This window comes from Artemia sp. Qi Xiang Cuo, chromosome 2, assembly GCF_049724085.1.
Source record: "Artemia sp. Qi Xiang Cuo chromosome 2, ASM4972408v1, whole genome shotgun sequence".
Taxonomy (NCBI): Eukaryota; Metazoa; Arthropoda; class Branchiopoda; order Anostraca; family Artemiidae; genus Artemia; species Artemia sp. Qi Xiang Cuo.
Window position 1 is genome coordinate 12,256,114 of NC_142795.1, and position 12,065 is coordinate 12,268,178.

Sequence of the window (12,065 nt, forward strand, 5' to 3'; positions counted from 1 at the left end):
CGGCTGAGAGTTCAATATCACCTCTCTCTTTCATTACCTTCTGCTCATCAGTTGAGTTCTGTTCCGTGCTTCCACTATCCCCGAATTTTCAGGATTTCCCCAAAAATATCACAAAAAAGGAGCGGCAAGAACGTTTGGGCCTAGGTGCGTCAATGCTTTAAATCCGGCCCCGTGTCTAGCCAGTGTTATATTCACCTCAAGCTTACGGAGACTGTGACCAAAGTCTCTCTCTATTGTGTGGATTATGACCAGAAAGCATGGAAATGTTGGCATTTGTTGTCAGTTTGTGTTGTGTAGCTGTGTAGCAAGTGTTTATTTACGTTGAACTCACAGAGCTTCTTACCAAAGTTGGTATCTCTTATGTGGATTTTGACAAAAACACAATCATATGGACTTTGACCAAAATGCATGGAAATATATTTGTTGTCACAGTTTTTTTTTTTTTTTTTTTTTTTTTTTTTTTTTTTTTTTTTTTCTCGGCTGTTTAGCCAATTTTATTCACGTCTAGCTTGTAGAGCATGTGATCAGATTTCTTCTCAGTTTTATGGACTTAGGCCAAGATTAATTGAGATCTTCGTTATTGTTGTCTAGCCAGTTTTTATTTACCTCTAGCTTGTGGAGCATGTGACCATAAGTGGTTTCATTTATATGGACTTCGACCAAAATACATGGAAATGTTAGCAGCAGAAATTCATAGAAAAGAGTAAGAAAAGAGAGAAAACTACAAGACAAGAGGAATATCTGAAATGTCTACGTTCTGATTTACAATGAGTTACTCGAACAGGAAGGCAATTTAGTCAAAAAGTTGGTTTCACACACTAAGACATATTTTGAAAGCTCCCTTTAACTCTATGATTACAGATATGAAGACTTACATATAGCATGAATTTTCATGTGAAATTTTTAACAGTATAAAAATTCTTTACAAAAATTCTCAGCATGTGACCAAAAGGGGTTTCATTTATATAGACTTCGACCAAAATACATGGAAATGTTGGCAGCATGTATCCACCCCAATGCGTACGCCGCCCCCAACGCGGCAGGAGCCCTAAGTCTAAGTAACACTTCACTATTACACCTAGAAAACTAGGCATGTATTTTTTAGTTTGTATACCATAAAAAGGTCATAGTTAAACATCACTAACCAGGAACTTAGAGAACCACGTTTTGAGATGGGCCCAATTTCATCCAAATCGCAGGGGAAAAAGAGAGTTATGAAAGTATATAGTTCTTGTAGAAGGCATATACATCCCTACTTCCCTTTATTTATTGTATTTATCGTATTGCGTATTCCGACCAGTCAGCACACGTAACGTTCAGCAAATATTTTTTTCAGATATTAGCACATACAAAACAATTGAAATAAATCCTCATATAATTACAATTCCTTGTAGTTTACTTACTACAAGAAGTAAGGAAGGAGCTCAATAAGTTAAAAGTTGAGAGACTACTTGGCTCAAACGTTTTAGGGTCTTCAAAAATGTCTCCATTTGTCCCATTATATTATGTTTCAGGTTCCAGCTGCAAGATTATGGAACTGGTTGGCCACAATTTTCCGACCCCATTTGACCATAAGGAAGTGTTACATGCAGAACTCGGATTATTTGGCTAAAAAGTAGAAAAATCACACATTCACAGAAAACGCAATTATGGCTAGTTGTGAGACCGTTTCTATGTTCTCCCCCTGTGGTGTAAAAAGATGTGGAGCTGCCCATGCAAAATAAATGAAAGATAATCTAGATTTCGTTGACTCTCAAAATGGATTTGACTTTGATTATGCTGATGATTTAAGCATCCTAGATGAAAGTGTGAGCAAAATGAATGAATTTTAGAGGTTTTTGCGAGTTCAGGGTGCTAGAATAACTTCGAAAATTACTGTGAAGAAGTTTAAGTCGCTAAGGCTAGGAATAAGCGAAGATAAAAAGGTGACGTCGGGTAACGAAAAGATTGATCGAGTGGACAGCTTGACTTGCCTTGGTAGTATTATTAGTAAAGACGGTGGGAGCAGTGAAGATATTAAAAGTAGAATAGCCAAAGTTCGGGATTTTTTTTTCATAGTAAAAAAAAGTTTGGAAGAATATGAAGATAAGTCTGCAAACCAAGACTAGAATATTGGAAGCTACAATGATGACAGTGGCCAAATATGGTTCTGAAGCGTGGGCACTCCGAAAAGTGGATGAATATGTGCTAGATGTTTTCCAGAAAAATTGCCTACGGATTGTTTTGGGTACCCGACTGACTGACCGTATTTCAAACAGCAGGCTGTCCGAAAAGTGTGGTTCAATCCCGCTTTCCAGGGCTATAATGAGAGAAAGGTTAAGATGGGTACGGCACGTTCTGCGGATGAAGGATGACAGATTGCCGAAGATTGTCCTTTCTGGCCAACCGTCTAGGGCTAAACGGAAAGCAGGTCTCGACCTTCTCGACCTTGAGTTTCTATATTTCCAGAATATAAACTGTTTTGGTAATGAGCCCACTGATGAGTATGAGTTTATCCCCTTTTTTGGAAAATTTGTATTTTGAGTTACTGAAAAAAAAAATTATAGAATTTTTTTTAATCGTTTAAAGGGTCTGTGAACGATATTTTGCCTGCTTTGAATTATGGTCTAGCGTGTGTCGAAAAAATGTATAACACTTCTGAAATATTGTGATTCGAAATTCTAATTTCCCTTATAGCAGAATATCAAACAGAATTTTTTGGCTCGATGTGCTCATCATAAATAAAACCCGGATTAGTAGACCTAGTTTCACGAATGTGTCTAGAGAGAAACATAATTCTGGAACTGAATGACTTAAAAGGCATCTAATAGGCCTATTCAACTCTTATCAGCTACAATGCATATCAGAAAATGCGGAAACCTCCTTCGATTCATGTTAATAATTGCCTTACTTAATGTTAATTCTTTAAATCGAGCTTAAAATTGAAATATAAGTTTAGCTGTGTTGAAAGCTTTCAAAAATATAGTTCTTAATTGAATGTCTGAATGAGACTATTTCTTCAATTAGGTTTTTACTTTAATATCTCTAAGGTTGCTTTTGTAGTCCTCAGTTTTTTATTGAACGTTCATTAAGATTTTGGTACTTTGGCTTTTTCTTTATTGAGTGTTACGTAAGGATTTTCTTTAGGCTTCTTTATTTTTTAAAGTATCTTCTCTTAGAAGACGGTAGAGCGAAGATTTCTGCCGAAATATTAGCTTTTTCCTGCAAATGTTTTCCAATGGCTAAAAAAATTACCTGTGTTCCACCTTTTGATCTCTCTCTCTCTCTCCTCTCTCTCTCTATCTTTATCTCTCTATCTCTATGTCTCTCTATCTCTGTCTCTCTCTCTCTCTCTGTCTCTCTGTCTCTCTGTCTGTCTCTCTCTCTCTCTCTCTCTCTCTCTCTCTGTATGTCTCTAAGTCTATCTCTATCTATCTATATCTGTCTCTCTCTGTCTCTCTCTCTCTCTCTGTCTCTCTCTCTCTCTCTCTCTCTCTCTCTCTCTCTCTCTCTCTCTCTCTCTCTCTCTCTCTCTCTCTCACTCTCCCTCCCTCCCTCCTCCCTCTCTCCCCCTCTCTCTCTCGCTCTCTCTATCTTTCTCTCTCTCCCTCCCTCTTTATATCCCCTGTTTTTCTCTCTTCCTCTCTTATTCTCTCTGCTTGTACCTTCCTCCGTGTCTTTTTCCCATTGTCAATTAAGCTTTCTCGATATTCAGTCGATGAACCTCTTTTCAAGCCCGATTTTGGAAACGTTCAAGGTTAATCACAACAACAATTAAAGTTAATCATAATCTTTTAATATCTGATATTATCATTCCTCCTATCCTTCTTTGTCACATTTGCTTTAGTCTTTTGGAGCAACTTCAAAGTAATAGCTTTTTCGCGATGTCTTTTAAGCATTTTCTGGGAGATGGAGCTGAATGTATCTCTTGTGTACTTCTAAATTGCTTTGCCACCTAAAAATTTCCAAAAAGGAACTTTCATAGCGTTTTCCAAGGGTTTCCTTAGAGCTTTCAAATTTGAATTTTTTTTAAGTTATAGTTCTGTGGCACAAAACTATGATTTGAGCTTGTGTTATTTCTTTCATATACTAAAAGACCTGCAGTTCTCAAAACTAGATAAAATAGAACAGAAAGAATAGAACGAAGGAATAGAATAGCCTGAAGAATAGAAAGAACAAAATTAAAATTTAGCCTTCTCATCAATTGATTTCGACCTTGTTATCAATACTTGACCTAGTGATCAGTTTATTTCTAATTTCAGCCCGAATTCCTGTTGGCCAAGCAGGTTTGTTTACTAGCAAAGAAGCAGATGCAGAAAATAGAGCAATGCTGTTAAAACGACTTTCTTTTTCCATATTCTGCGGTAACAAGGATGAATTTCAACATCATATGCCTGAAATTCAAGGTTAGTCACTGTTAGTACGTCCACTTACAATTTAATTTTTAAAAAGTAAATTTACCCTTCGCTGAACTGATCTTATCGTAATTGATTTTAACTTAAACATAATCATTAACTAAGCAATACAGCATTAAACTATTATAGTCCTTACTGGCGGTGCTGATCTTCGTTTCACGGCTGTTCAGCCAGGAAGTCCAGTGGGAGTTTGGGGGCCAGCCATCTTGTGGTTTGGCACCCCCTTCCTTCTTATTTTCCCCAGATTTCTCCAGGTACCCATTTAGAGCTGGGTTGACTCTGGCTAAGCTTCAAAGTCACGCCACTGACCTCCGTCCCAATCCAAATAACCGGCGACACGAGGAATCGAATCCCCGCCCTCTGGACAAGGGATTTCAATCCTAGCGCGCTATCTACTCAGCTAGGATGGCTAGGAAGCGTAATCATTGGGCTCTGTTTCAACGTCTGATAAAACAAAAAAAAAACTTATAAAAATAATCAAGAAACCTCGAAACAAGGGTAACTTTTAGCCATAATTAGTGAAATTAAAAATAGTGGAAGTAAAAAAACAAAGCAGACATTTCGGCAAGGACTTCTGCCAAGCCGTCCCCTGTACTCAATACAAAAAAAAATACGCCAAACTTTTTTTTTCTTCTTTTAGTTTTTTTTTAGTTTTTTTATTTAACATCACCGGTACGGTCTTAGAACATATTATGAACATGGCTTGAACATAAAAATGAATTTCAAACAAAAAAGAAAAAAAAAAATATGCAAACTCATAGAACCTTTCTAAACTAACCAAAAGTATTGTTAGCTTATATTAATAGATTAATATTCTAAGAATTTTTATCTAAAAAAGGAGGAATTGTAGCTCATTGAGCTCTGAAACAAAATTTGCCACCAATTAATTGCAATAGGTTTTAATAAGTGCATTTAAACGCAGCACAATAATTGCAATTGGCTACTGAACGTTAAAAAATCACAAAAATCAAATGCAATGAGCTTATTGAATTAAGTCGTTCATAAGTGTCGCTTGTATAAGCTTCTTTATAATATCATTTTTTTCTCTACATATATCGCTTTTTTCCACAAGTTGTTTTCTCTTACATAATTTCTGTAAATATTTTTAATTGAAGTTTTTCTGTAGTTTGTGTGTGTAGGGTAAGCGCTAGTTAGAGGGGATTTAATAAACAAACCCCCTTATTATTAATAAGGGGAAATCCCCTTGAGGAAGTCTTCATATTGTTATCCATTTTAGTGTTATGGTATGGGCCAATGTAGATTTTCTTTTAGAATAGAAGGTCTTTTTCATAGTTATTATCTACTAATAAGTTTTTTACTTCTCATTCATTACCATATGCAGTTGATAAACGTTACATAGAACCATTAAGGCAGTTAAATTTCAGAACTTGTCAAATTTAACTTTACAGCTTGGAAAGGCCATAGTTATTTGCTATACTTAAAGTTATATATGGTACTTTTTCTATAAGTGCACTTATTTTACTTAAAGTTAATTACTTTTTTAAAGCTATATTCTTCAGTTTTGTATCAATATACTTAATACAGCTTAATATATAGTGTATATTTATAATAATTGTATAGTTTACTTTATAGCATATTAATATTATAGTATATCGTATCTTACATACTATATTATATTAGTATACTTTTTAATTTATAAATTTTCATTTTCAAAAACTTTGGAAAGAAATATATATTAAATTTTTTAACTAGTATATATTACTGGCTTTATGGGAGAAAATGGGCTATGGCTAATGACTTCAACTGCGATCCCGCCAAAGACAATATCCACTCTGACATTTTTCTAAATTGCCTTCCCGCATCCTTTCAAATTTTGCCAAAGTCTTTGAATTCTACATATACCCATTCGAGTGGACATACATCAAATATTGACTACGTTCTGTCGTGTAGATTTATTTTTTATCTCCCCGTTACAGTATACACAGATGATCCAATTAGTGACTAGCTTGAACTATCTTTTCATCTACAGCCGTCGCAGAAGATTAATATTCAAAAGACAAGAAGGTGGGTGCAGAAGAAAATTGGAATACGATGTGATTTGTATATGATCAGTGTCTCCTCTATCCTTTCCCGCATCAAAGTGCCGTTCCACTTACTATGCTCCAGTCTTCCCGAAGTATCTGCCTTGTTTGATCTTACAGATTGTTCATGCCATGAAAAATGCTGAATCAACAGCAGTCCCTACAGGACTGTCAAGATTGGCACAGAAAAACCTAGATGGTCCAAGTCAGTTGAGTTTCAGACAGCAAAGCAACGCGCAAAAATGTGGTTCAGCATTTGGACTGCATGTGGAAGACCTATACAAGGGGAATGTATTTGAGTTGAGACGGAGCACTAAACGCATGTATAAAGCTGACCTGAAAAAATTCTATATTGTTTCACAACATTTCACCGGAAATAAGACATCGTGGCAAAATATAATCCGAACTGATGGAAGTTGACCTAGATTCTTATAACACGTCGGTTTACGGGACCAAAAATCTTGCCATAAGAAAACATTATAAGGAGGAGGTTTCCAGCTGGCTTGGACCTTTTTCAGGACATGGTTGGGTTGTCGGCATATCACTGAAAGAGGTTAAAACCGCCGTAAGAAAAGCTCTGTCTAAAGCTAAGAACGGGATAGACGTTGACGGCCTTTCAACGATGCTTTTTAAAAACCTACCTAATTCCTTCTATTCTCATTTTCAACTTCTCTTCCAGATGTGCATCACCGGGGGCATTGTCCCCGACAGTTTACTAAAAGGAACTATAACGTCGATTGCAAAGAAAGGGAAAGACCCCAATGATTGTAAATCTTACAAACCTGTTAGCGTATCGTGCATTTTGAGTAAGATATTTGAATACACTATTTTTTCTGAGCTAGACACTGGACTTTTTGGAGATAACCAGCTTGGATTCCAAAAAGCTGTTGGTCGCACAGATGCACATAATTCATTATCAAATTATCAAACGGTGCACACCGTTGTGTGCACCGAGTTCTTTTTCAGTCTTTCAGTAAGAAGAGTAAAAAGATACCAAATGTCGATTAACAGGCAATACTATAACTTATCGATTGATAACATTGATTACGAAGAAAGGGAAAACACCAATGATTGTAAATCTTACAGACCTATCAGTGCATCGTATATTTTGAGTACAATATTTGAATATATTATTTTTCCCGAGCTAGACACCGGACTTTTCGGAGATAACCGGCTTTAGCTTCCAGAAAGTTGTTGGCTTGCAATCTCTTGACGCTCTATTGCGCAGCGGCGTAAGTGTGAGTATCGTCAAAACTATAAAATTTTGGTACGCAAATTTGAAAGTATCTGCCATACGGAGAGGCATAGTTTCAGAACCAATTAAAGTCAAAAGAGGTATGAGGCAATGCAGTGTTCTTAGTCCTGTCATTTTCAAACATGCAGTCTCTAAGATTTTGGACCACATCTCTTCATCTCTTCTAATTCACGATACCGACAAGCTTAGGCTGAAGATGTTTTTCTTCTCAGCAGATCGAAGGCAGACTTGCAAGATAACCTGAATAGACTGCAAAGGGAATTTTGGTCAATTGGACTTTTTATTAACATTGAAAAGTGCGAGCTTTTAACTTTCGACACGGCTAAGAGTGATAGTGTTTCCCTTGTAAATCATTCAGTCCCTGCTGTTTCAGAATTGAAATACCTTGGGTTAATGATTTCTGAAACGCTGCTCAAAACCATTGTGAAGCAGACAGCCGCCGCCATAAAACGTACTTTTGGGTTCCAAATCGGAGCCGATACTCCAGGAAATCGCTTACTTCAATCTATCGTTCAGTGTGCCAACCTCGCGTTATTTAACACGCCGGTGCGTCTAATCTACTTTCCGAGAGTGATTCCAAATTGTTTCTACGACGACCCCTTCCATATGAAGTGCCTCTGAAAAAAAAAATAACAATAATAAAACTTTGGAGCCGTATGGCCTCTACTATAGGCAACGCTACAGCGTTGCCTCTGATAAGCCAAGGCTTGATGCATGCCCACAAGTACTCGATTCTAATTCAAAATCAACGGAGACAGTGAGTCCCAAATGTGTCTCAGTTTCTCTGCTGTTGATCTAGACAGTGTGTATAAAAGCTTATGAATTTAATTAATAATTAAATAAAAATGCGGTTCACTGATTTTCGTTCAAATTGTACTATGTCTACTAGTACAATATTGCTCATATGCACTATATTTGACTTTGAATATATATTCCAAGTTTCTTATACTCCAAGTTTCTGTGTAAAATCAATGAACTCCGTAAGAATTGATGAAAGCAAATAGATAAGGGATACACATTTCTACTTTAGTTTTTTTCAGTTTGTATCTTCAGATTATTACTTTAGTTTACTTTACAAAGCATTGAACAATGGCTAAATGATTAGTGGCATATGGAGCACTTACGAAGAAATTATGTAATGAAAAACATCAGTTTGTTCAATTTTTTTGTTACTCCACTATTTATATGGATTGTGTGCAGTAGGTCAAAAATAAATTATCATCGTTATTATTGTTATGAAGCTTAACTGAAGTCCCTATAAGTATCTAGCACTTCTAATTTTGTCTCAAAAAACTAAGATATGTTGAAAAATTTATTTGTTATTATGATTTTAGATTTTTATGGTTTTTATGTTTTGTACTTTTTTAAATTTTTTTTTCTATTTCACAAAGCAGCTCTTTGATTTTCTTTGTGTTCACACTGTATTTCTTTTGTTTTACGTTCAAATGTCCAAACAAATGTGTTCAGTGGTTTATATTATATTTCAATTGTGTTCAATGTCAATGTCAAATGTCAAATTGTGTCAATTTCAATGTCAAATATTGACGTTGTCAATATTTGACATTACAATAGTTGCCCTGTGGTCTTTTGATACTTGAATCATTGAAATACTTTAATAATTTTCATATTTTAAAGAGAGACTCATCGACTGTTTAAAACTTGGCCAAGTTTTACCGTCTGTGCAAGCTATTGTGTTTCTTTGTGTTCGTGTTCTAATGGTTCGAATGTCTGATGACTGCCTAATTTCATTGTGGCCAACAATTATAACTGAACTTGTACAATCACTGTCGTTGATGGAACTCGAGTTAAATCGGGATACTCCTGAGTTTAGGTAAGCTTCTAAGCGATTGGGTTGTGTGGGGTTGGCCATGTGTGATATATTGAGAATAGTTATAGCTAAGAAGAAAAAAGCAATATTTATTTATCCAAACTTTCAATAAAAAGGACTTGAAGAGATGAAAAAAATAAGCTCCAAGGAACCAAACAACAGAAAATAACGAGATAGTACAGAGAGACGAGAGGGAGAGAGAGAGAGAGGGAGAGAGACAGAGAGCAACAATTGGAACACAGGAACTGTTTTTGTTGTTAATATTTAAATGTCAATTTACTGTTGATCAAAAACTCAAAAATGGACTTTCTTCCTAACAATAACTATTCTGTTTGTAATAATAATATTAGATAATGAAGAAGATAATAATTTGTAATAATACTTTTAATTGAACATATGAGAGAAGTCAGCCAAGGAGAAATAAGTAGCTCTTTCTAGCTAATACCATATTATAGCGGTGTAGGTACATTTGTTTTTCGCCAGCTTTTGACCTAGAAATTTAATGTAGGCCATATCCATTTTCAGTGTGTGATCTGCTGACTTTTTTTAGTTCTTTTTCTACTCAACAAAACTTAGTGTTTTGAATATTTAATGCGGGAAAAACGCTTATCAACGAGTTTCAAAATAGTCAGGTCTTAATTAATATAATTAAAATACTAACTGATAGTTAATTAATAATTTATAATTATGATATTTAAATAATTAATGCCGACCTTAGCTAAAAGTTGTTCCCTATGAGTGTTCATACAGACACGTAGGAAGAAATGTTTCTTAGGGGAGGGGGTAACAATGAAACAACTGATAATTTGATCAAGAAGTGCCCAGAAACTTGTTTTTTCTTTTGTGTGTTGGGGGGGGGGGCAGGCTGCCCCCACATCAGCACGTTGTAAGTAAGTAATTAGATTAATGACGCTTCTTGTCTACTGAGGTCCCTGTGTCGGCCCTGCAGTGTGTTGCTACAGCACGTTCTTGGGTCCAAGGTTAACAAGTTTGAAACAAATACTAAAAAAAAAAAATGCTAGTTGTCGTAGAAAAAGCTGGTTGAATGTCCTATACTTGACTATCGATGAGATCAGACCCACTACAAAAATGATCGCGTAACAATGGCTGCTTGGTCACAAAAAGCACTGCTTTTACTAGTTTTTCAAGTAAAAAAAAAGAAAGAAAAATAAAAGTTAGCTGATCTTTTTTCCGTCCTGTTTTTCTGTTAATTTTTTTTTTTTTTTTTTTTTTTTTTATAGAATACAGGAATTAAAACTCATAAAATAAAATTGATAAAGTCATCCAAAGATATCTGAACGTATATCTATAGTGTGAAATCCACATTCCTTGTTAAAGTGTCCAGTTTTAAGACACGTGCTAATTCTACACAGTTTTTGTATAGCAGTTCTGTGCGCCAGACAAACACTATCAGTTTGTTTAAACTTAGTACGACTAGCAAGCTTCCAGACCTGTGAACCCATATCCTTCAAATTAAAACGCAAATTCGTTGTGAATTAAATGGAAATTTGCTTTTCATTATTTTTTGTAATTAAGAAATAATTTGAAGAATAAGACATAACATAAGAGAATAAGAACATTTTCATGCTTTGTTCAGAAAGTTAGATCATTCTGTCAGAAGAAGTTTAAGTATTATCAAGTTTAGATCCTTTTCTGTAGTGAGAAACTTAAGTAATAGCAAAATCAGGCAGGGCAGATGGATAGGTTTGAAACTACTAAATTCAATAATATAAATTCAATTACAGCCGGAGGCATTTCCCAAAATCATATATTTCACTGAGAACGTAAACGTGATATCGTTTACGTTATCACTTATGATATCACGTTTACGTGATATCGTTTACGTTCACGTAAACGTGAACTTGATATCACTTAGACAAAAACTACTTGGAAACGATGTTGTTTGTATTAATCTTTAATATACTCGCCTTTTTCGTTTCGTCTCTCAGAAATAAATAAATGTGGTCAATTTAAGACTTTAATTTTTCACTTGTGAGGGTGGAAGCAAAGGGGAAAAAAGTATGAGACGAAGATTTTAGGAAAAAGCAAACTGAAAAAACTTCAAATCTAAGAGCATGGGTTAGGTTCTTTTCAGGGGAGGGGGGAATTTTTACATAAAATCACTCGTCACAAAATTACCAAGGGTCGACGAGCTCTGCAACCGGCGATCCAGTATCAGCACAATGCTAAAGCGCCTTACAATTTAATCTGTCTGTTATTAGATTGACCTATTGGTGATGACGCATGCGTAATTTAGATACAATAAGTTATTTAGATAAGATGGCCTGTTCAACTATGGAATAACAATTACTTAAGTATTTTTACTCCCTTATAATTTTGTCTATTTTTTGGGCTGGGGTGGAGGCAAGGCCGTACCCAGAGGGGGAGGGATTATGGGGGTTTGAACTCCCCGAAATGTTTGTTTGACTCGTAAAAACGGGATAAAAATGGATATAAACGCATTTTGTATGCGATTTTTGAGGTTTTTTGTGTACCCCCCCCACCGAAAAAAAAATCTTTGAGTAAAACCCCCTCCGAAAAAAAAT

The 12,065-nt window shown here is 35.5% G+C and overlaps 1 protein-coding gene across 3 annotated transcripts in view; it reads left to right on the top strand.

Annotated features, from left to right (window-relative positions):
• Positions 1-12,065, top strand: part of LOC148954908 (protein DOP1A) — a 160,533-nt gene that overhangs the window by 132,780 nt on the left and 15,688 nt on the right. For all 3 annotated transcript variants that reach the window (XM_089099104.1, XM_089099111.1, XM_089099118.1), the window contains exons 18-19: positions 4,242-4,385; positions 9,327-9,522. In XM_089099104.1, coding sequence (XP_088955230.1) covers positions 4,242-4,385; positions 9,327-9,522 — 340 coding nt within the window. The remainder of the gene's footprint in view (positions 1-4,241; positions 4,386-9,326; positions 9,523-12,065) is intronic.